Here is a 25,722-nt window from a genome sequence, read left to right on the forward strand (position 1 = left end):
GCTGATTTTCCTTCCCCCCCACCTTCTGCGTGCAGCCGTCCCACACACAGCAGCCCAGGCTCCTGAGCAAACATCCTCTGGAGAAGTAATTCAAAGCCAGGCAGTAAACAAACCTCCAAAGCCTTGGCCCCAGAGACGGGAGCGCAGCCGCTCCCAGCCAGAGAGTCAATAATGACAGGCGAGCAGAAAGGAAGGAGCTGGAAGAACAAGAGTCATTAGTGGAAACTTGTTGTTTGTGCTAATTAGATCATTATCTGGAAACTGCTATTGATGTTGCTATTTTAGCTCCTGCTGCTGTTCACAACTTTATTTTATCCGTGTCTATTGACTGCCCACACTCTTCTGCATCCTGCAGCAAGGGCCGGCAGTGCCGCCCACAGCCAGGCCAGGATGGAGATGGTTTGTGTCCCATGCCGGGCAGCACCTCCTTCCCACCATCACCTCAGCGCCTGCAGTGTCCTCAGACACTCTGGAAAAATGTTTCCCAGCTTGTTACAATGTGCCCTGTGCTATTATTGATCTTAGACAGACAGTGGATTGTGTTTCTTGGTTATTAAGTAAGGTGACAGAAGAGAGAGAAGGACTTGGACACGTGTAGGATTTCTGCCATTTCCCACCTGGCAGCCAGCACAGCCCCTCAACACATAAATAATATTGATGCAGCCCCCATACATGATCAGATTTCCCCACTGGTAGTATAAGCCATAATTGAATAACCTCAACCATTTGATTTTTGTGTTGCATCATCAAGGAATGAAGCCTGAATAACAGAGCTCCCAAGTTGATTGACTTTGATTTATTATAGTCATTAACTACTCTTCCTCCTGGAAGCCACGGTCCCTCCTCACCCCCTGAGCCAGGAGAGCCGTCTGCTGCGGGACCTGGGCTGATGGGAGGACAGACATGAGGCTCAAGACTCAGCAAACCACAAATCAGGGAGCTGGGTTTGCCTCCCAAACTCGCATTCTCCCTTCTCCTACTGTTCACCAGTGTATCTGAACCTGACCTGCAGAAGGGCTTTTGTATTTCCACTGATGAGGCAAAGGAAGAGGGAAAATCACATCACCGTAACAGGCTTTCAAGTTTGTCTTTTACTGCAATTTCATACTGCAACTTTCACACTACACCTGCAGTAAATTCAGCAATGACACCAGTGAACTTAATTCTGCCATCAGACCTGCAAAAAGCATTCGTGTCCCCCAGAGGCAGCTGAGGCAGAGGGCAGGGACAGGGTGTGGGGACACTGTCCCATTTCTGAGTGCAGGATGTGCCACAGGCTCGCTGGCACTCAGGATGGTGACAGCAGGCACAGAGCACTGTGCCCTCCCACATCTCTCACTCCCAGTCCCTGGCACTTGCTGCACCTGGGACAGCGGCGAGGAACGGGAATAGCGAGGAACAGGAATAGCGGGAAGCGTCAGCAGCTGGCGGAGGTGTGAAGCCAGGCTGCCTTCAGCCATCCCGCCGGCGCTCCCTCGCTGAGCTCTGCTTAACACACCGCCACTCCCCCCCGCTGCACTGCCGACAGAAACGCGCTCCAATAAATCACCTCTAAGTTAAGAGCAGCCATTAGCTATTAGCAAACACCGCAGGCCTGTGGGCCAGGGTAATTCAATGTGATATGCTTGGGCATGCAAGGTAATAGGTTCCAGCTGAATACCATGTGATACAATCTCTTCAATGGGAGGTTAAATGAGGCTGAGACAGAGACCAGATGGATTTATCTGGGTAGCGCTGATGATTTTTTGTGTGTGTGCTTAAGGTGAAGTGAAGGTAAGTAAGGCAGAAATAATCTGGGAGAAAAGCATGAGCTGGGCTGCGTGCGGTTGGGGAAGGGATAGCGGGAGGCTCGGGACCTCATCCTGCTGGAACAAACCAAGCGAGCCAGAGGATGCTCTCAAGGCAGTACAGATGGAAATAGCCAGAGAAAAATAAATACTTTATCAATTTCCCCTTATGGAGGAACAACCAGAGGGCAGAGACAAGTCGAGCGTAGCCAGGCAGATGTAGACACCTCACTGCTGATATTTCAGCAGGAATCTGGAGCCCAAACCCCACCTCTCATCCACCCAGGACATCTGCAGCGGGCCAAGGACAGACCCAGTGTGCTCTCTCAGGCTGAGGTGTGGCAGCAGTGCCCACCAGCGTGGCCAAAGGAGGGGCAGCTCCAAGGAGGAGGGTTAGTATGTAAGAAAATCAAGTGCTCAGCTTGTGCTTGGAGCAGTTTGCTCTTGCTCAGGTGGACAGCAAGGAGCTGCTGAACCCCTGTGAGGCACAGCCAGGTGTCTGCAGAGGGAGCAGGGCCTCTGAGAAAGCAGAGCAAATCCTTCCTTCCCTGGGAGGGTGGAGAGGGCCTGGCACAGGGTGCCCAGAGAAACTGTGGCTGCCCCTGGATCCCTGAAGTGTCCAAGGCCAGGCTGGACAGGGCTTGGGGCAACCTGGGGTAGTAGAAAGTGTCCTTGCCCATGAGACAAGAGTGTGTTGAGAGTCCCCTACACAGAGCTACGCCATGCAGCGCTCCCTGCTCCAGCCAACCTCTGCAATGACAGAGACAGGAGGTGGAACAAGCACAGCACTTCGCGCCTTCACACTCATCTCCACGGGCCACGGACAGGGCTCAGTCCGGCACAATGCGGAGAAACCCTGGACACTGCTACGGAAAGGCCGCGCTTCACCCGGGTGGGTGTGCGCTGACAACCCGCCGGCCTAGGCCCCTCCCCGCCAGGAAGGTTCTGGAAGGATCCGCCCGGGACATTTTCCTGCGCGGGGCTCTCCGGAAAGCCCATGAGGGCTCCATGGGGAGGATCGGCCCCAGGAGCCACCTCACGGTTCTGCTCCGTGAAATCGAAGGGCGGAGCAGAGCGGGGCTGGCCGGGCCCTGGGCACTCCCACATAAATTAGTGCAGGAGCCACACCCGCTCAGCCCCAAAATCCCCGCCCAGCACCCAGCAAAGGGGGAAGCACACATACCCTGTCGAGCTCGGGCTGGAGCCGGACGATCCCTCCTGAGGGCAGGGCTCCAACTCCGGCCCCGGAGGGCACAGCCCGCAGAGCCCGGCCCGCTCGGGGCCCGCTGAGGGCACCGGCCGGGTACAGGTGCCCCGGGTGCCCCGCTCCTCATTAACCGCAATAAGCGACACCTGCCCGCCCTCCCTTTTAACGAAATGGCCACAGCATCGCTGTGGGACTGTGCACAGTTCCCGAAGGTTCTGCAGGACTCGCACAGAGGACAAGGAGCGTCCCCAGCACATTGTGGGTGACTTACCTGCGACAGCCTCATCCAGAGAAACAACACAAAATGCAGCAAGGAATCTCTAAGCAAGTCTGGGCACATCCAGGCTGCATACAAGCCTGCAGGGAAGAGGGTTGAAATTCTGGACTCGCCTCAGATTTTCCTTAGATGTTGTTTTATTCTGATTTCTACCCAGACAGGAATACCAGATCCGGTGTGTCTGATAACAAGAAAGATTGCACTGGTATACAATATTCATATCATACATGTCATAAATAGAATCATGAGTGCAGTGCTGTGGTATTCTCTGAAGAGAATATATACAAAAGTGCTGTTAAAAATCCAATGCCTTTCCTGTATTGTTTCTTTATCTAGAGAGGTACCTCAGGATTAACAGATTATCAGTGCATTAGCATTCATATCCTGGATAAAGTGTCTCTGGTCATTTGCATGGGCACAGACTACTAACTTAAAGGCTCTATGAAATTGGATGCTAAATAATATGCAGAGGAAATTGAATTAGACAGGAGGGAAGAGAAATGTGACTGCTGTTAAATCTCTAAAGTACATTCCTGGTTTATTCCCTCCCCACCACCCCCCCACCCCGAGAATAATATGGCATTCAATTTTCCAATTATATAAATACATGAACACTGGATTACTAGAGGCAGATAATTGAATATTTTGACTATTCTACAAGGGACCCTTCATATTTGAAGTGGGAGATGAATAGGGCGTGCAGCATCAGCCTGTGGATGCACAAGCTATAAAAACCTCTTTTAGATCCAGAGAGTATAAAGGTCTCCCATAGAGGGAGAGATCTTTTCAGTGTTCAATATACAATAGTTAATTTATTCCATTGATATCGGGGTAAGTTACACAATTGCAAAACCGGGATATTTTAGGCCACACATTGTACTGCTTCAAAGGTGCAAGGAAGGCATTCGCAGTCACAGCATTTCAAATCCGACTCCTCTGTAACTCTGTCTTTACAGGACATCAATCATGAGATGAGAGGAACTGTAAGCTATTTTCCAGTAACACACTGCCAATCGCAAGACAAATGTCAGATGTCACAAAAGGAGAAGTAACCATTTTTCAACCTGTGAATGTCTTCAAATATATTACAATGAAAGTGTGAAAAAAAATGACCCTTTCAGCTTCATTTGTTCTGACAGGTGCCAGACTTTGGAGTTCTGCATTTTATCTTCATACTGCAATAATCTTTATGACATTTCAACAAGGCTGAGGGCAGTGGCATTAGTTAGTCTACAATTGTCCTCTTATGTACAATACATAAAATTTCAAAGAGTCTGGCCATTGAACTAAAAAGATCATCTACTACTATTTTATTTGTGTTACAGAAAAAGGTAAGGAGAAGGGATGCCCACATCTGAGATTAACACATGCTGGGGACTAGTTTTGTGTGGGCTCAGCCTGACTCCTGCATTGCATTGCCATGCTGCTATTGCCACTTGGGAAAAACACATGCTGCTTAAAACTGAAATCAGGAAAAAACCTCTACAAAAATTCCCTGAAGTGAAAACTCACTGGATACTGTGTGTGCATTTAGTCCCTGACATGAAACAGGTGGCCTCCCCCTCAGTGACACAGCCACTGGAACACTCTGACATGGAGCTCAGGGAATGTTCTCCAACCCAAAGCTCAGTGCCCACCTTACAGCTTTGCCATTTCTGATAGCATGGAGGACACTAAAACATAAGCCAAGTCATGAACATTAAAGAGTAGAACTAAGGAGGAAAATCAAGTCAGATGTAGCCATTCATTATCATCATAAACTGCAGACCACAAAGAATTTCATTCAACATCCCTGAAGTTCCAAGTTATTCCTGTCCTTCCAGCCAGTCTCAAGTTGTGCTTAGCCCCCACAAGAAGTGTGTGACCATGGATGTCATGGTTCATTTCCCTCTGTACTGCTCCAGCAGCACAGCCCAGTTTTGACACAATCCATACAGTTACACTGTTATTTAAGGGAAAAAAGGAAGAATATGTGCAAAGACACAAAAAAAGATCTGCTCTAGGTGTTACTGCAGGTCCCAGAAGGACCTGTAAAAGACAAAACATAAGGAAACCTAGAACACAGTTTAGGCTAAAGTCAGTGAAAGTGTTGGTTCCACTGGAATTTAAGTGACCTCTTAGGCCTCTGTATAGCTTTCTGCAGAAGCAGTGCTGAATCCCTGAAGACAAAACCATCACTTGATTCACCAAATTTTACTTAAGAAAGTAAATATTTTTCTGTGAATAAGTGTGAGCTTATTGGTTCTGTGGAAGCAAAAGGATAAAGAGTTTTAGTTCTTCTTTAAAAAACTAACAGTACTTGTCATGGCAAAGACATGTACAAAGAAGTAGAAGCCAAAATATCATTTCAGTGCTTTAAGACTGACTTTAAAAAATAAGTACACAGACATTGACCAAATCTGTATTGATTCCAACATGTACAGTCCAAGCCATGGAAAGAAGAGAGTCAAGGCCTGAAGTGTGACCACAAGTGTAACTCCAGATTTCAGTTTTCCAGTCTGGTATTTGTGACTGCAGTTCCTTCCTTGGTTTCTGTGACATGTCCTGTGCATACAAAGCAATGTAACTCCTGTGACACGAGTGTGCTCAGTCAGTGCAGCCAATCCCATGATGCTGGTTATCATCCCCTGTGGCTTGGTCCTTCTCTTCCATGCACTCAGGATGACTGCACAGTTTATCATGGGATGTGCACCGTAAATCCCACACAGAGGTGAAGAAATAGTCATTGCCAGGGTCATTATTTGAAAACATGAGGTCGCAGCAGACTTTTTCAAAAACATAAATAAAAAATGCAGCTGAAATAAATAGTTGTCACTGTGAAATGAAGGGATTCCAGCGCCAGTCTCTCCCCAGCAGCGCACGTACCTGGCTGGGGATTAACTCCCGGCTGCGTCCCGGCACACGAGCGCCCGGAGCTGCGGTGGTTTCTGCAGCCCGAACACCTGCTGGTGGCGGGGCCGGGGCGGGCTGGGCGCGGTGGCCGTGGCTGGCAGGGCCCCGTGGCGCTGGCCCAGCCCGCAGCCCCACAGCAGCCGCTTGCCGTGCAGGGCAGCCAGGCGGCACTCGCACAGCTCCACCAGCGACGCCACCTGCTCGTGCAGCGGCCGCGACTTGTATTTCTTCTGGGCCAGGCAGAAGAAGGCTTCCACAAAGGCTTGCAGACACATTCCTGCAGGGAAAAGGTGCTCACAGGACACTGGGAGATTCCTTAGGGATAATACTATCTCTTGTTGCTCGTGGCAGCAAGGCCAAATGTGTGTGTGATGGGGGTGAACACAATTGTGTTCGTTCACATCTTTTCATTTAAATGGCAGCCACCTGGAATGCTCAGAAAGCAAAGAGATTGTCTGTCCTTCAAAGGCCAAAAGCCAAGGTTTTATTTGTGTCACACTCATTGGGTGTTTCAGGGCAGGGTAAGCCCAGGCTGGGTTACAGATGAGTGACATTTTCTATCACTGAGGAGCTTCTGGCTTTGCAGACCTCAGCCTGGAACCCAGAGGCAAAGTGTACAGCAAGAACCCATTTTAGGGTATAACACCATTACATTGATGTAGTATTAGCCTTGATTTCTGCTGCCAAAATTACTAAGTTGAAACCAAATGAGACACAGTAAGCATCAAGTAAGTGAGCATCAAGGAAAACAATCCAGCTGGAGAGAAAAACAAGTTCATGTCGGCAGCTGAATGGGGTCTTTTCAACCCTGTGTTTTTAGAGATGGATCTGACCCACAAGTTCACACCAGTGTGTTATTTCAGTCTGTAGCACTATGAAGGTAACCCCATTACCAAGTATCACCTTAGCAAGATGTGAGTTTATTTGAAGCACTATTTCCCTCCTGCACAGCCTGTACCAGGTACAAACCCTTTTGAAAGTGAAGAGGCCATTTTTTCAGTCATACCCAGCAACTCCACAATAGTTATTTCAACTGAATGAAAAACAAACAGCTGTAGAGTGGAGTGCCAAAAAATGTCTCTGCTACAATACAACTGCTCTGCCCATTCCCACACAAAAGTCCCCTGGAGAAGCCCCATGTGCAGGGGAATTCTTCAACTGCTGTTCCATCACATCTCACTAACAGCACATTACCAGAGCCAAAGAGAAGAGGAGTTGAGTATTAACACTAATTATTGTATTTAAAACCTTGAAGTAATACCTACTCAAATTCTTAATTAAGAAGCCAGACCCCAATTGGTTGTATAGAAAGCCACAAGCTCTCCCAGTTTGAACATACACTTAAGAAGATTATTTTAGGATGAGATATTGAAAGGTTTGGGGTTTTTAAGTGTGTTGGCTTATTGATGCAGTAGGAAAGGCACCTTTTCAAAATATGACAATTACATTCTAAAGTATAATTTCTCTCAACCAAGGCTGCAGCTGGGGTCGTTTACGATCTTGGCTGTAAAACAGCTTGCAAAGGAATTGTTGAGTTATCTGAAAGCAGCAGCTGCCAGCTCAGTAAATTGTTTTATCAGTCACAGTGAGCTGCAGGCAGGGAGAGCACCTCTGGTAGCACACACACACTTTCTCCCCAGAAGTGACACTCATGTGAAGCATATTATGAAAAAAGTTAGAAGCTGTTTCAGAACAACAGAATCACGCTTGTCTTGGTTACAGCTGGGAGTGGGCCAAACATAAACCCACAGAAACAGGTGGATAGTTTGTGTTTTAACACCTAAAAAGCATCTGGTTCATTGACACCATACACAAATCTCTTAATTTTTGAAAGCCTGAAGATTCACTTGCATGTCTGTTATTCTTCCTGGTGAAATTCTACCAGCCAACCACTAAGTAATTTATACCCATCCTGAAAAGCTAAATGCAAATACTCACATTTCATGTAGTTGTGAAACTGAGGTGACCTTCACCTACCTAAAGTAATGCTGCCCTGAAGGGTAACTGTCACAGCACTAAAAGAATTGGTTGTGTGTGTGTGTGTCTCAGGTGTACATGGCTTCTTCCCATTTCTATCGAATGTTTGAGGTGTACCTGAGCAACTAAAATTGAAAAAAATAACCCCAAAAGTAATATTTCATAATTTTTGAATACAAACCTGAGTTACCTGAATCCTTGTGGTCAATGCCCATGCTGTTCCACCTCCTTGTGATATCAATATATAGGATATCTACAGCAGCCATTGAAAAATTGCTGTTACTCAGTTTGCAGTTTCTGTTAAAAAGAAACAAAATAAAGAAGATATTCTCATTACATCCAAACTCCCAAGTTAGGAAAAATTCTGCAAGGGCAACTTGCAGGAGAAGAGTTTACCCATGTGATGTGTACAGACCCCCTGTAATGTGCTCAGTGTAATAAATCACACACAGCAGAGAGCAAACAAAGCAGCATTCATTAAGTGCTCCTATCTGAATAGAACAGGCCCAAACCCAGAATATTTCAATTAAAAATATGACCTGACTGTTACACAGAGCTTTCTCCCAGGATATTGCCAGTACTCTGAGGCTGTAAGAGAATGGAATTAATTGGTCCACTGCAAAACCCACCACAAATCTGCACAGACTATCTGCAGGAGGCAGAGTTTGCACAGAGAAATACCCTTTTATTTGTCTGACTGATCCTGTTTGGAAAGGGCTGGAGGAAGCTTCCAGGCACAGCCTGGCTTCTCTGTGCCTGAACCCAGCAGGGAAAGCAGCTCTGGATGTGGGGATGTGGAGCTGGTCTGGGTTCCCAGTGCAGTGTTGATCATGGATGGGAACAGGCCCTGTGTCCAGGATTTCCAGATGTCTGCAGCCTGGCTGCCACCACTGCACCTGCCAAAGAGCTGGCCAAAACTTCTCACCAGAAAAGAAACAAAAAACCCAAAAAAAGCTTACCCCAAACTTGGATAACTGAAGCAAGGCAGCATCCAAGCTAGGACTAGAGACACAGTCAGTGTTTCCCTTTTAGCTACTTTTTTAAAATGAAGAAAACATTAAATGAGAACAGATTTTGATGAGCCAGAATTTGGGTGGACAGTCTTTGCAAGCACTTGCCCACACATGAAATCTCACTGGTGTACCATTTTATTTCTGAGAAGTGATACCACACACAGAAACCTGACCTCCCTTCTGAAATGAACAGCAATGACAGCTCTTCAAAAAAGGGCCTTATAGCTGCTATAGATGCTCTGGGAGAAAATAAACAAAAATATCTGCCAGCATAAAAAAGTTTAATTTAACATGCATTAAGAAACTGCAAATGCTATTTCATTGGTTTATGGCAATTTATCTGAATATTCTTAAAAGAAAGTGTTGGCATTTATTCTGTGTTCCTCTGACAAGTGCCAAAATAAGGCTGGATTAAACTACAAAAAATATAGAACTGGATGCAATCCTGTGCTGGTCTGTGGATAGAGCAGATGCCTTCAAACATTATCCATATATTGTAATTTGTATAAACCAAGTCGTTTTATATTCATTCCTGAATGCTAAATGCATCTGCATAGAAACAGGATCTGTGTTTTAAGAGTACATCTGCTGCTGCTGCTCATTTCTTTTGTCATAGTCAATGAAAGACAGAAAATGAGATATTTGTACCATGACTAGAACAGATATAGCCATAAAAACAATGAAAAAAACCCCTCCTAAATAAAAAGTATGGGAAAAAATAAATTGAGTTCTTTGACATTGCAAGGTGCAATTTCACAATGCAAATCCTCCCTGCACGGTGCATCAGGACCTGGCATTTGGGAATCCTTCCTGCAGCCTGGGGCAGCACTGCCCCCACAACTGACAGAATCACATCAAGTGACCCAATTTCAGCTGTCACTTCCCCACAATGATATTTCCACCGTTTACTGGGAACGCGACACGTTGACGAAGATGGCAAATTGTATCTGAAGTATCACTGATCTGCTGTCAAATAAAGACCCAGCTTCCTCCCAGCCACAGACTCGCAGGTGTTCCAGCAGCCTGGACTGATGAAATATCTCTGCTTTGTACCAGAACAGTGGCTCCAGGCTGAAGGCACCCCAGAGCCTGCAGGCTGCACTGACCTTATGAAGGTGCGGAATCCCGTTGGCCCCAGCTTGGTGGTGCCTCTGACCCCCAGGAAGCGGATGAAGAGGGCGGCCACCCTGTCCACGAGGCGCAGGTAGCTGAACTGCTTGGCGTACTTGGGGAACACCTGCTTGAGGCACAGCGAGGGCAGGGCGGCCTCGGCGCCGGGGGCAGCCTCCGGCGGCTCCTCGCTCGCCGCCTCCGCGCTCGGGCACCTGCAGCAGGGAATCACAGAGGGAAGGAGCTCAGAGCTCGTCCCCTGTCTGGGGACACCTCCCATGGGGACCCCAAGCCACTGCTCTTTGGGTGGCACTGTCACACTGCAGTTCACACCTGGCCTTCTAAGACTGTTGCTGCGAAATGTTAAAATAATTAACGTTCTTTTGCATCCACACTTACATTCACTGAGGTTGAGTATCTATTAATGTGATCACTAAATGTCTTTAAAAATAAATAACAACCTTAGGTAGTGCTTTGATAATGTTTCTCTTTGCTGCAGATAGCAAAGTAGAAAAATAATGTTATTTTTGTCATTAGTTAAGTAAAGCCTAAAGTTATTCATTTTGTTCTTTCTCTTGTAAGATGGGATGGTGGTGTCACTGCTGGTGAACACCTGCCAAAAGAGCAAGAGTATGCAGAGCCAAGAAACAAGCACAGGCTTCTATTTTTAATCTTGAAAGGTCTGTTAATGAATTTAAAAATTCAAATCTTCAGCCAGTTGAACCAGACCCTGACCAAATGTGAAACCTTGTACTCAGAAGAGAGGAGGTTGTACTGTTTGTAACACAACTCTCACTTTAATGATGCCTGGAAGCCCCAACCCTTTCTCATTCTAAATTTAACAGCATTTTGGATTGTACATTATTCATTCATCATTAATGTTTGTAGTTTAAAAAATATAAAGAGTTGAGGATATTTCACTTTTTACAGCAAACACTGAAGGGCCTATTAAAGGGATCAGCTCAGAGCCCTGAATTCTGGCCCAGTGCCCTCAGAGCAAGGCTGGAGCCTTGTCCATCCCCCCAACCCCTGAAACAGGGCCTGGGAACAGCATCTGGGAACAGCATCTGGGAACAACATCTGGGAACAGCATCTGCTCCTCTGCAAACCTGCAGCTCCTTCACAACCACCCCTCCTCCCTGCTGAACAGCAGCCCCTGCAATTTCTGGCAGAGTACTTTAAAAGAGGTTTTTTTTCAGCCTTTCATTTTTCCACCTCCATCCTGCACAGCAATGAGAAATGTCACAGAGAGAACACCCAAACCAGAACCAGGGCTCTGGACACATCCTCACTGCTGGGAGCCACAGAAGATTCTGTCTCCTTGCCTGAGGGGGAATGGACACAAATTATTAAAGTATCTCTGGTTTGGTTTAGGGTCATAAAAAAAAAAAAAAAAAGTATTTTGGTCAAAGAAAAGATATTCTTGAATGCAGTAAAGCAGAAGCTCTTAATTACCACCTAGAATTTCCTGCTTCCCCTCCTTTCTACAGAGAAAAGCCTACAGCTGTCTTTGAGGTCATGGATAAAACTCAGAACCAGCACCCCATTTCAAACTTTTACTTAGAGAGCTCTGAAATACATACCTCTTATTAGAAAAGTATTTTAAAATTAAAACCAGTGGGTTTTTATATGCTACTGCATGTCTCATTCCTTTCCACTTATACATTGGGAAAGTCTGTAAAATATTTACATCAGAACAAGAAAACTTAATTTAGTCTTTATTGCAAAATGTTGTACTTCCATTTGGTAAAAATGAAAAAAAAGGAAATATACTTCTTAGCTTGCTTTTGCAGGTTAGTACTTTTATTCAGTTTAATGATTTGTTTTCATTCTTTAGCTCCCCCAGAAGATTTCCTTACTTTACCTTTTTGAAAACACTAGAGCCCAATTAATATGATCATACTATTTGAACTACAGTGAAAGATATCTTTTGCACTTCTAATAAAACTGAGACTTTCCAAAGCAAACCTGCACAAGGGCTTGCCTGTGTCTGCACCATGAACTGATCCACAGACTGCCTATTCTGCACTCACCTTCCCTGATTTACACTGACTCTACTCAGGGTACAATTCTCCACTGCTACCACAGACACTACCTCAATAAAAGTTTATTTTCTGTATTATTCCTCACTTTGGAATTAAGACAAACTGCCTGGGAAGGTCCATACAGCCAAGTGCAGTGCCTGTAATACAGAATTTTACTGATTGCATATTTTCCAGGGAAAGGGTGCACAGCCCATTTTTTGCCTCAGCACTCAGCCAAGCTGCTCTCCCTGCAATGCCCCATTTCTTGTTCTCTGGCCTTTGCTGCCATCTGCCAGTGCCACACCCGCAGGGGCTGAACTCCCCAAGGGTCACCCAGCCAAAGACCAGCATCAGCAGCTTCCTCAGAGCAGAAGGAAAGAAAAAGGAGGAAAAAAACGAGCAGAGAGATGATGTCAAGAGTGCAGGAGGAAGAAGCTACAAAGAGCAGAAATGCAGCTCCAAGTCCAGCAGCAGTGAGAATGTGAGGGGGATTTTCATGTCTACCTTTAGCTCAGCAGTCAACCGGAAAATACAAAAGTTTCCATTTTTGTAATCTCACCTGTCACAGAACCATGGAATGGTTTGGGTGGAAGGGACCTTAAAGCCCTTCCAGCTCCTTCCATGGGCAGGGACACCCTCCACTGTCCCAGGTGCTCCCAGCCCCATCCAGCCTGGCCTGGGACACTGCCAGGGATCCAGGGACAGCCACAGCTGCTCTGGGCACCCACAGCTGCTCTGGGCACCCTGTGCCAGGACTTGGCCCTGAGAGCCCTGGGCTCACTGAGGTGCTGCAGAGGGGCTGTGGGAAGGGAGCAGGAACTCCCACAGAACCCTGCCCAGCTCCCCTCCATCAGCTCCTGTCCCACAGGATTCCCAACAGGCCAGGGAGGAGAAGAAAGCTGAGCCCCACTCTTTAAAGCTGCTCCTTGGAATTAATTGTTTTGAGTGACACAGCTGAGTCAGGCAAATGAATGAAAGGTCAAATATAAGGTAATGCTTCTGTTGCCACATAGAAAAAAGCAAAGCTTCATTTACATACTAATGTCTGACCTCAATACATTAGTTTCTCTAATTCTGCAGCTTATGACAGATCACTCTTTAGAAATGATCAACTGTGGTGCAGCTTTAAAAAAAATTTAAATTTTAATAAAGCTTATGGAAATGACATCTAAGACTACTTATCTTTTATACATGATTACTAATTTATTAATGTTTCTTCCATCTATGTTTTATTTCTTTCTTTCTGACCAGCCTTAATCTTTATGCAAATACAAGTTGCTAAGGGACAAACAAATTTGCAACTACTAATTAAAGGCTTCAAAATTTGCAGCATTTTGTACACTTGTATATAAAATTTAGCTGTCAAATTCAGAGTAAAATGGGGTAAGAATCACAACATTAATATTTCTAAGAATGCTTACTTGAGGTATTTTACATTTAGGGCATTGCTAGAAGTATAAATTAAGCAATTTCAGTATCAGCTTACAACTGCTTACCTAATAAAAGAAAATATTATGTTCTGGATTCTGAAGCTATAATTATTCCCTCAGCTGAGCCTCTATTCTCCAAGCAAGGACTATGTTAACATAGTTAAAAGCAGAGAATATTTTGCATGACAAATCTATCTCTCCACCCATTTATCACCACAGAATATGGACCTCCCAAAGAACAGGTAAGAGTTTGTACCTGGAGCATGTAGGAAGGAAATATATTTGTGTGCTCATTCACAGAAATAAATCATTTAGGAAACTAAGGCCAAGCCACAGCAGTGTCTCTGCATTATCAACCATTCATGAATTTGCTTTTATGAACTAATCCCATTACTTTTATTAACACAGAGACTTGCAGCACTCCCAGGATGTCAGAGCAAGCAGTTTCATGGTTTGCCTGCATGTTGTGTGAGTAATCAGCTTTTGTTTTCTTCTGGCCAATCTGAGTGTCATGAAGAAAATGAATATTCATCCTCTCTTCACCCTCTGGCAAAGTAAAAAAATATCAATAGCAGATGAATTTCCACCTATCAAAATAATAATATAGTTGCACAAAAATAGAAGTATTAGAAGAATGTTAAACCCACAGAGTAAGAATTTTTTGACATTATGTTAGAAAAATTATGGCTATTACATAGAGTTTATTCAACACTTTGGAGAATGCTTTGAGGCAGGCAAAGCAAACCCAGTAAAGAGTCCACATTTCAAAGAGCAGAATCAACCAGATTAAACATAAGGACTGATAATCACCACGGTGTTGGCAGACAACAAACTTCTGATCACACCAAATACATTTTGAAGACACAGCAGCTGTCCTGTCTCTGGGAAGCAGAAAATGCTGAAAGCAGAATTTCCATCTTTCTCTGAGAGAAAAAAAACCCAACTCTGTATCTCAGTTAAATAAATAAATTGGGTAAATCACCTCACTTAGATTTTAAACTTCTCCTGCAGCTTCCAGGGCTGACATGGTGTCCCTGTGAAGGGTGAGAGACGTGGAGCACACTGCTTGTTTCGGGGAGCTGGAGAACACACTTTAGGCGAATCCATGGATAAAATGTACTCCATAGCTTTGCCATTTGCTTAAGAAAACCAGAATAATTGATGAGACAGTTGGAAAAGTGAAGCCCAAGCCCCTGCAGCCTGTCAGCAGCCATCACAGCAGCCCTCACCCGCAGCACCGCCCGTTCCGGGCGCTCGTTCCCGTCCCTGGAGCGCTCTTGCTTTGCCACAGCCATCAGTCCCCTTCCTGACAAGGATGGTTCACTGCCTCTTCAGATTGATGGATTTATTATAAAAATAAACACTTCTCATTAAAGATTAAATAGCTTTTGGCAGGAAACAGAAGACTGGAAAGTTTGCTGCCTTCACACAGTGTTAATGAGTGTTTCCAAGATGTAGAAACTTGGCACGGATCCTGCTCTGCTCCACACCAGGGACACCAAGCCATGGATGAGAACATTACTGACATTTTCATTTCATATGCAGGAAAGTCTAGAGCTGTAGTTTGATTTCTGTAGCCCTCCCTAATTCATAGTTTAAATAATTACAGGAGAAATGCATCTGAGGAGTCCCAGGTGCTGAAAACACCCAGTTATTTCCTAATTATTAACTGAGATTCCTTACTTCCAACTTTCTCCTCTTAAGAATAATGGTGGTATCATTCTGTATTCACTACAAATTTATTACTCAGTGTAACACAAGCAGTGAATGCTTATGTTATTACCTGTCAACTATGAGTGCAGCAGAAAATATGGCATTACTGTAATGAAATAATGGATAAGCAATGCAAATTCTGCATCCAAACACTTTGTTCCACTGTAGCAAAAATTATTACAGAACAAAGATCATTAAATACAGTCCCCAATACTTTATTTTCTGTGGTGGTAGCTGTTATTATTCCTAGTAGATTTATTTGTGTTCACTATTTGCTTTCAAGGTACTTATGTGCCTCATTATTTCTCCAGAGTTTCTTTTGTTTCTTCTGAAAAATAATAATGCAGGATAGTGCACAGGCAAACCAGCTGTAAAGGCTGGGAATACACTGAAATTAGACCACCAAGTGTCTTACAGTAGAAAAGAAACAAAAAAAAGCCAAAAAAAAAAAAAAAGGATATTTCTTCCCATGTGGAAATTATTCTTCGAAAGCAGTTGTGCTTGTGCTGGGACAGAAGAGGAGCTTTGCCTTGTCATCCAAGGGGGCAGAAAGCAGCAGTGCAATTGCATTTATCAGCCCTAATCCTCCTATTAAAGCAGGTGAGTTCTCATACACAAAATAACACTCCTGATGATTCCACTGCTATTAAGTCATGTGACTTCAGGCTTTCATTTCGTGGCAACTGGGTGCTGGGGAGTTTTATTGCTTTCTCAGTGTTTCAGAGACTAGAGACCAATTATTACTTAAAAATAAGCCAATCATCTCTCTTGCTGAAAGATGACTTGCAGCAGAAGTTAAATTATAGAGAACATCACTGCCCCCAATACATTAATTTCTGTCACTCTGTCACTGTAAAAATTTACAGCAGATATAATCTCTTTGAAGGGGGATCAAGTCATAGAAAGTACGAGCCTAGTTTTAAATAGAATTTTAATTTTAATGAAAGCTTCAGGGAATGATGTTTATGCTGCTTATCTTTCATACCTGGTGATTAAGTTAATTTATACTTAATGGAAGAGGATATTTCTAATCCCCAGACAGGCTCAACATCTGTCTGTGACTATGTTTTTGGAAGCCTTAAGCTGCTTGTGATTGATGTAATAAAACCAGGATTCTGCAGAACTGACACCTGAAGGATATCTGTAAGAGGGAAAATGTTATTTTTCTGCTCAATGCCTCTGCTTAAGTCAAACCAAAATCCAAGCACTTAATATTGCTGTCCCTTACAAGCCTGCTTTGCACTCCCTCACCATTATTTGGGTATGAACAGGGCAATAAGCAAACAGGTCTCAAATATGTTTATGATCCAATATTCACTCATTATGTGCAGTGCCTGAGACATGCAACTTTCTGAGGGCCTGAAGCTAATGAGAATAATAAATCTGCTGCAAAAAAAATCTGTGAAGTAGTCTCCATCTTTCCTTCACTTCTCATTCCATGTCTATTTAAAACCAAATATTAGCAAAAATAAATGTTTGCATTTATCACATAATTATAACAGGGAAAAAAATCTTGAAATGTAAACATCTTGCCGATAAAATTGTCAACTTCATCTCAAGAAATCACAGTACTGTCAAAGAAAAAAAAAAGTAGGTATTTCCAGCTGTCACTTATATCCATGTTATTCCAAATTCTAACTCTTACATGGCACCTGCACGTAAGAACTTTGCCCTGGTGCTCAGGGATATCACCTGTGTGTGCACACTCACTGATTCCATTTCTCTGGGATCTGTGACAAGTGTGTGATGTGGCCCAGGCCCCACTCAAGGAGTGATTTGTTTCTCTCCTCAGTGAGGTGAGGCACCTCAGCCTGCCCTTGGCTCATCGATTGGTTCTGACATCTTCCAGGCTGCATGAAATCTGATTTTTGGAAATCAATTTGTTCATGGCTTGTGCCATTGCTGAGAGAACACAAAGTATGAAACTCAGGAGTCACATGAGGAACTGGAGACCAAATAAAGCATTCAGGCCCCCCCCAGATCATTTATGCAAAACTACCACAGCTGGTTGTAGTTTTAGTTACACATAATGTAGAGATTGTACAAAATAAGAAATAAGGTATTTTTATACCATATACACATAGCCCTGCTGTACATCCAGACATAAATATGATGTCACTACAATTTCTGTTTGTAGTACACACCTGTACACTTATGCTATGAAAACTATCTGGTGGGAAGCAATTCAGTACAAGAGAGATTACAGAAAATTAGAAGTTATTGGAGTTTACATTACAGAGCAACTGGGAAAATTGATTTAAAGGCAGTTGCTCCTGTACAGCACAAACATTCAAGAAGGTGAAAGGGAAAAAATGTCAAATTAAATACACATATATCCTTCATTTTAGACAAGGCAATTAAGCTAATATTCTGAAAATCAAATTTCATTCAAGAAGCATTTAACTGCAGACTAGTAATGGAAATTGTGCATATACAAAAGCCAGGAAAAAACTCTACAGTCAAGAGTGCAGCTGAATCACAGCTCCTGCAGTAAGATACCACCCAAAAACTAGATGATGTTAGCAAGCTCCAGGTTACCTAGAGGTGAAGATGATTTTGCTGATAGCAGAAACACAGCTCAAATGATTAACATATTGAAGTGTCAGGAAAAAACACTTTGCACTCAAACCTAACTATTAATGTCCTTCTCTGTATGAACACAGAAATTCAGTGAATCCCCCTGGACAGGGAAGGCACACAAAGATGTTGCCTTTAAGAGTTTTAACTTCAAACTACAACAGCTTTCTTGTATTGAAAACTGAAGGGGAAATTATAGGGGGTGAGATAATCTTTAAGGTCCCTTCCAGCAGAAGGCTGACTCCACCAAACACTTCAGTAAACACTTCAGTACTTGATGAGTAAGGTCAGAATTGCTACTGGTTTGTATCCAATCCATTTCTGACCAGATTTAACCTGAATTTTCACTGGTTTTAGCTGCAGCTGCCCGTCAGCATCGCCTGGATACAGCAAACATCTGCATGCAACACAGCTCCCAGGGATGCTCTAAGTCCTGCTGACTTCATGGTTTAAAAAACAAAGCAAAGCAACACAAAGCAGCTTACTCTGTTAGAATTCAGTCAAACAGGAGCAGAGAGCAGAGCAGCTCCCAGATGCACTTTGGGAAGGAGGCAGAGCTGATGGCTGCTGCTCCTGTGGCCCCAGTGGGAAATGCTGGGACACAAACTGCAGCTAAACCTGAAACCAGGCTCTCCTGCCATCAACACTCACTGACAGCTTCTAATCAAATAACTGAATCCAAAGATTCAGACCTGCTGCCTCCATGTTCATTTTGATGCCATGTGGACAGAGATGAAGCAGCCACCCCTTTATTCCTGACCTCTCTTCTTGTTGGGCAAACCTTGGAGGTTACAGCAACTCCTGTGGCTGCACTACAAAAACTCAAGGGAAGTGCCATATTTTTCCTTTTCTCTGTGTTTTACCACAAAGGCTTTCTTTTTATGTAAAAATCATTGTAAGACAGGAAAAAAGCAAAAAAACCCTTCTTAATGATCAACTTAAAATGTAATATGGTGTGAATACCTAAGAGATGTAATTGCTGCAGCATGTTTTGATATATTCAAATGTTTGGAAAGTTCAGGTTTTATGGAGACACTGGTGACAGGTCACATTCCTCAGTTTATCTCCTTCCTTCCACTGCTCACAAGAGAGAAAAAGCAAAGAAAAGACATGTCAATAAAAAACTAATTAGATTAGCTGCATCTCAAAACACTGTGATTCAGGTCTAATTGGCCAAAGCAGTCTCCATTGCCAGTGTGACAGCACAGACCCAGAGCTGGGCTCACCCCAGAGCCAGGGGCACTGCACACACCAATTACTGCTAAAGCACACCACAGCTTTGGGCCAATTAATTCCACAGTGCTGAAAATGAAACCTTTTCAAATCCTGCAACCCAGATCAGTTCTTGTCCATTAAAATTTCCAAATGAGCTGGAGCTGTCATCAGCTCACTTGCTTAGTACATTGTAAGCACTTCCAGCTGTCCCTCAATATGGGGTCATTGCAAGAGATTCAGGATAAGCCTGAATTCACTCTTTATGTGCAAGTTAAAGTACAGCCTGTCCAGTCAAGATGTGAGTTTTTGGAATACAATGTGTGAGCAAACACAGACCTGCTTGCAAAACTGGGCTGTGAATAACAGCACTCATTGCAGTGGTGAAGGCTAAAATAGGAATAACCATAAATTAATCTGTATCTGTGCAAGGGATTTGGTTTTAGCTATTTTTAAAGAAGTATTATTACACATTATTACCCATTTTTAGTCAATTAAAACATTGCAGATTATATTTCAGATTATGGCTACTTAGAAATTTAAAAATCTATCATCAGATTTAATTATCTTTTCTGTGTTGGGACTTCTGCCACAGCACATTCAAATTATTTGCCAAATGTTCTGCACTCAGTATTTTCTGTTGTTGTAGTACAACATAAGTGGGTCTTAAAATCAATGTAGAACTATTCTGTCAGTCAAGCACTACCAAATCCTTCCCTTCATGGAGGGACACCTCACACTGTCCACAGAATTTCCAATAGGGCCTGTCCTAATCAATAGGAGAAAGCTTAAATGCTCTTAAGGATGCAGCAGAAAAATAATTGGAAAAGCAAGAACAGAGAGCAAGGATCAAGATACCACAACATCTGCTTCACAAAACTGAAGAGGGTCATTGAGACAAGTTCTTCTAGAGCAGGATGAGAAATAGCAGTAGAAATAAATACTCTCAACAACAGAAAAACCAAGTTAACATTTCAATAATCTGAACTGAAGGAACATTGACAAACATCACATTTAAAAGTCTCCCTCAGTGTCTAACTCATCAAAAGCTGCCCAGGCTGATGTAACAGGCAGGGATTGATAGTGGAGCTGGCAGATTGCCTGATGAAGGACTAAAGCAGAAAGGCCTCTAGGAAAGAGAAAGGGGCTAATTCAATGTGCTTCCAAAGGGCTTTGGCAGAATGAGCCCCAATATGAGCGCTGGCTCATTCTGACTGATGGAGGAAAGAATTGTGTCAGCCTCCAAAATGAACCAGAGGAGAAAGATCAGTCTCCAGAAATCCCCACATTTGAGTTTATGCAGTCTCAGGCAGAAGCAAGGCTTGCAGTGAAGGGGAAAGGCATTTGAATAGCTGCAAACCTGAGCAGACTCAAAGGCAAAGGGATGCAGGAATCAACCAAAAGCTCCAGCAGCCAGCCCAAAAGTCAATCAGCAAATGGCAACCCAAACAGTGACACTTCCAGAGCTGGCTTTATTACATGCTTGTTTTGACAGGCACTAAACTCACTCCATATAAAGCAAGAGGCACTGACAACCCTGAGTAATGAATCCCTGAGGAACATAATACAGTTGCTCACAGCAGCAGAAACTGAGATGCATTACAGGCAGCCTGAAGAACAGTCATTATTTTCTGATCAGTGATAACTGCAGCACCAGCATTCCCCCATCCAGCCTCTCCATGTGTCTGTGCACTGAGTCTGACCCTCTTCAACCACCTCTGTCACACAATCATAACCTTACAATGCTGATAGTGAGATAAACACAGTAATAAATGGCAAGAATGACTTTATCATCAACAAAATCTAGGCTAATCATACTCTCGAGACATCTCTGCACAGTGCATTCTCATTTTTCCATTAAACATGACTCTAACATCAGGGGAGGTTATGAAACTGAAGAAAAATATCTGGAAAATAAATGGAATACAGCTGAACAGGTGATTTCCTGACTTTCCTTAAGAAAGTACAAAATTGCTCCTCAATATCAAGAAATTAAAAACAGCATTAGAATTTGGAAAATGTGTTTGGAACATACAAAAGAATGACCAGAAATTAATTCATGTTTTTTATTAAATACAGATCCCATTCTCCTTCTAGAATTATTCACTTTTTCCTTTATCATGGAAAGGAATCATTTCAAGAATGAAAGCTGTGTAATGGAGAAAATGAACCATCTTGTTTTGTGCAAGAAAAGAGGAAGAGCTTTTGTGTAGGAAGTTATACAAAACCTTGTTTTGACTGAATTTCTTCCCAACACCAAAAGAATAAAATAAAAAAGTCAGTCTGACAGACATTAATATTTACAGGGTGCTCTCAGAACAGAGTGACATTAGCCAATGTTTGCATGCTGATCTTGCAAAAATTTGAGAGCAACCACATTGGGGTTCTTCCTGCTCAGGAAATTAGTTAATCATATTTGACATTTGCTAAAGCCACAGGACCCAGAGAAGAGAATTGTACCTGACATATTTTAAAAAGAAGAGAAAAAAAATAATCAGAACATCACAAACAAATTTCAAGGCTGGTTTTAAATGGAAAAAAGCACTGCAGTGGCATGCACAGAGAATAGTGCCCAAGAAAAGATAAACTAGCAATGAAACAGCAAGGGTGTGATAGGTAATAAACCAAAAGCATTCAGTTTGGAGGGCACAAGGAATTGATTGTTTTTGTAACAGCCATAGATTAAATTACATTTCATTTCCAAAGTGTTTCAATTCTTTCTTCTGTCAATGGCTATTTCAGAGCTGAATAAAAGTCATTATTTTACTTAGGGGGCTGCACCTCCATCATCTCCAGCAAGGAAAAAGCAGATTTTACTCCATGAGCAACTCGTATTTCTAATGACACACATGCTGTAACACTGTGATTTCTTTATCAAAAGAATAAAATGGTTCTTTTCTGTCCTGAAATGTGTAGGCATGGAAATGCAAGAGATCACACTAGGACACAAAGTAAACAACAGCAACCAAAATACAAAGGAGTCCTTATTGCTGGATTAATTAGCATTAATAACTAGGGCATAAATATTTTTGACAGGACAGGAAAGCGGGTCATTAGCATTTTGAGATGATATAAATGTTCTTCCTGTAACATCCAAATGATGCTCCCAGTTTGCCTTTACACCTCCAAACATCTGACATCCAGTGGAGAACACACAGCATTTACATGAGACTGACACTCCTTTTTGCTCCTCCAATCTAATGCAATTTGAGGCAGAATAAATTGCTAATAATTAAACAAACAGTGAAACTAAAACCTTTTTACTACTATCAAGATTCCAAATTAGGCACAGAAAAATAGAAGTTTGCAAAGCCTTTTGAAATGGATTTTCTGTTGGAGGCACAACATACACAATGATTTGCATCAGTGATTATCTTAATTAAACTGCTGTTTACATAAGTAATGTTGATTTACTTTACATGTTGTTCGGTGTCATTAGACGATTCATTTAATTGTGCAAATTTCCTTTAGCTGAAGCCTTCTCTCACCTTCAGCAGGCTGTGAACAGCACCTCTGTTGTATGGAGTGAATCCAGAGCAAGTTTAATAATTACTACACGAGCTTCAGACAAGTTTCAGTCACACAAATCACTGGGTTAGCTCCAGAATGTCAATGGCCTGGATGATTGCCATCATCTACCCAAGCCTTAAAATCCATGAGAACAGCACTGCCACACAAACAGAGCAAAGATCAGCACCTTCCATGATATTCTATTAAATGTTTTAATTTCTTAATGATGAGCAAAACTTGAGTTCCACATTAAGTGACTTAAAACCAGGGAAAGATCAGTTCTGCTGTGGAAGAAAAGCCACCATGTATATTTGAAAGCATTGATTTGAACATGTATCAGTGCAGATTTTCAATCACTAATTGCTGGCAGTGCCAAGGTAATTACCAGCAATCCCTGCATGTAAAGACTGGAGTTGTGTTGGAAAAATTAAGAGATATGTATGGAATGATAAACTGATCTTATTCAGCTGCTTTTTTTCAATATTATACATCACATGATATGAAGGAGGCAAGAAATATCAAAATATCATGAAGATGAGGGAAAATTAAACCAAAAAAAATTCTGAGCTATTAATCCTTCCTGATAATGAAGTACTTCAGGATGACTTCTAAAACTCACTTTCATTTAGATGCCTCATTTATTTTAATCTGGGAGATAATTAGAATGAAATCAAATTTTCCACAGCAGAATATTTACCTGAGATGCAGCTCAGACTTCTCAGTATTTCCCCTGCGTGTTCAAACTCTATATTATATATATTGTTAAAACCTTACTGAGATTAATGCCTGTTACTTAATTAGCATCAAAATTTGAGTCTGTGAGGCTTGCTGTTGGTTAGCTGTCAGAACAGCAATTCTTTCAGATTTTTTTTTTCTGCAAATAGGCCAAGTTTTGCTCAAGAAGTTGCAGACACTGTTCCCAGTTCAATAAAAAGCACCTGGAAGCAGAAGGGTGAATGTCAGGGGAAGGATGGGCAGAAGTCACTCGAGTTCCTGCACATCCAGCAGCTCCCAGGGCACTGCCCTGTGCAGGCTGACTTATGGTGCAGCACAAATATTCATCTCCAAGATGCTCTGTTAACCAGATTACCCTGGAAGAAAAGCTGCACCACTGATGAATTCTTGCTGAGAAGAGCCAGTGGTTTATCTCATCACCAACTAATCCTGTTAGAAATTATTTAGCACTCAAAATGTATCAGAGAAGAATCCTCAGCTGAATGAGCCTTCCCCACACACTGGTATCCTCTAGCAATTTATTTGTAATTATCATTTGCCTTTTTTCCATATCTAATATGAAGTTAATGAATGCCTGACATAACTTGAGTAGAAAAAACCGCCATGACTAGTTACATAATTACAGGTTAAAAAATGATCTTTTTCAGCTCCATGCACTGAAGTAATCTTTAAGGGTAGAGGTTAAGTACAAGCAACACAGAGTATAAATTGCTTTGCAAAACGTTCTGTACAGTGACCACAGCACCCTCTCTGTGTGGCACTGCCTTTGAAGGAAGAGTCTGATCTCATAATAATATTGCAAGACTACAGAACTTGTTAGTATTATCAGTCATGTCTTGTTCATGGGCCTCTGTCTACAAAAGGACAGCAAATTTGCACTTGAAATCATTACAGAATGTGAACAGCATTTCAGGTTACCACTAAGTGCCAAGAGAAGAGCAAAATGGACACTTCAGCATGGAGGCAGACCTATAAGCAAGAGTTTCTAGGGAAAAAATGAAAAAGAAAAAAATCACCCTTTCATGTCTTCAAAGAACTGCTTAAAATGAAGTGTTTCATCAAGAAAGAAGATATGATTTCTCTCAGCCTGATCCCACCACAGGCATTCCTGTGCAAGCTGCTGCAGGCAATTCTTCTCATTTCTACATCATAGATTTAACTCTGTTTATTATCACAGATTAAGGAAGCAATTTTTAAATACAATAGTCATGCTTTTCAGCTCATTGGGGCAATTCATTCAGAATAATTTGTGACTTTCAAGCAAATTAATATACAAATTTATGTCTCACAACTGTTTTGAATAAAAGAGGCCTTAAACAGAAACACAAAGAAATAAATCTGAGTTACTAAACCAGTTAAGATATTCCAGGGAAACTGGCATATCCTGATTTGCTGTCAGCTTGTGGACCTTCTCAGGGAAAAAAAACACCTAATTTTTCTGTTTATTGCAAGGCACTAACACAAAACCAAGGGAACCAACACACTTACTGAGTGTCTTTCCTCTTCTTTTTCTGAGGGTCCACCAGCCGCAGAGTGTCTCTGATGACAGCAACCTTCACTTCTTCATCAACAGGGCTTGGGACATTTTCAAACACTCCAGGAGAAAGCTTTACATCACAGAGGGACACAATTATTCACTACAGAACTAAGGGTGATTTATTCCACATTTGCTCAAACTTCATGCACTTCATCTATATTTTAAATACACAATGATGGATTACAAAATGCTTCTTCGAGGATGCACAAATACCTTCACATTTTCAGTATGATGTTACAACAAATTTCTCTAGTAAACTGAAATATTAAAAAAAAGATTGTTGCCGATGTTACCATTTATATTATGTATATAAACACAAAAAAGATTATTAACAATCCCCTAAACACAATTAACAACTGCAGGAGATGATGAATAAATGCATTTATGACACAGATGATGGAGAGCTTTCACAATTCCAATAAGTCGTATTTCCTATGTATAAGATTAGCAGTGATTTCAGAGCAGAAAATTATAGATAACCTTGGAGGTTTCATATTAGCAGACAGCTTTCATCTTTCAAACAAGGAAAAAAGCCCAGAAAACCCAACTTAAGCAATTTCATTCCAATATCACATTGACAACTCTCACCTCTTGCTCGTGTTCTATTCTCATGCTGGGGTTTGCATTTACTTCCAGTAGCACAGGCTTCAAGTTTTTCATCAGGAGAATGTCAAACCCTAAAATCTGTGATAACAAGCAATATGTTACTGCAGTTCACCCA

The 25,722-nt window shown here is 42.5% G+C and overlaps 1 protein-coding gene across 4 annotated transcripts in view; it reads right to left on the reverse strand.

Annotated features, from left to right (window-relative positions):
* Positions 1 to 3,385: 3,385 nt before the first annotated feature.
* Positions 3,386 to 25,722, reverse strand: part of TTLL11 (tubulin tyrosine ligase like 11) — a 42,513-nt gene continuing 20,176 nt past the window's right edge. For 3 of the 4 annotated variants that reach the window (XM_042779877.1, XM_042779876.1, XM_033077281.2), the window contains 5 exons: positions 25,590 to 25,685; positions 24,953 to 25,071; positions 10,260 to 10,478; positions 8,322 to 8,437; positions 3,386 to 6,440 (listed from right to left, as the gene is read on the reverse strand). In XM_042779877.1, coding sequence (XP_042635811.1) covers positions 6,148 to 6,440; positions 8,322 to 8,437; positions 10,260 to 10,478; positions 24,953 to 25,071; positions 25,590 to 25,685 — 843 coding nt within the window. In that variant the 3' untranslated portion in view covers positions 3,386 to 6,147. The remainder of the gene's footprint in view (positions 6,441 to 8,321; positions 8,438 to 10,259; positions 10,479 to 24,952; positions 25,072 to 25,589; positions 25,686 to 25,722) is intronic. The other variant, XM_042779878.1, reaches the window with a different exon arrangement.

Source organism: Catharus ustulatus, chromosome 21, assembly GCF_009819885.2.
Source record: "Catharus ustulatus isolate bCatUst1 chromosome 21, bCatUst1.pri.v2, whole genome shotgun sequence".
In the NCBI taxonomy this organism is placed as follows: domain Eukaryota; kingdom Metazoa; phylum Chordata; class Aves; order Passeriformes; family Turdidae; genus Catharus; species Catharus ustulatus.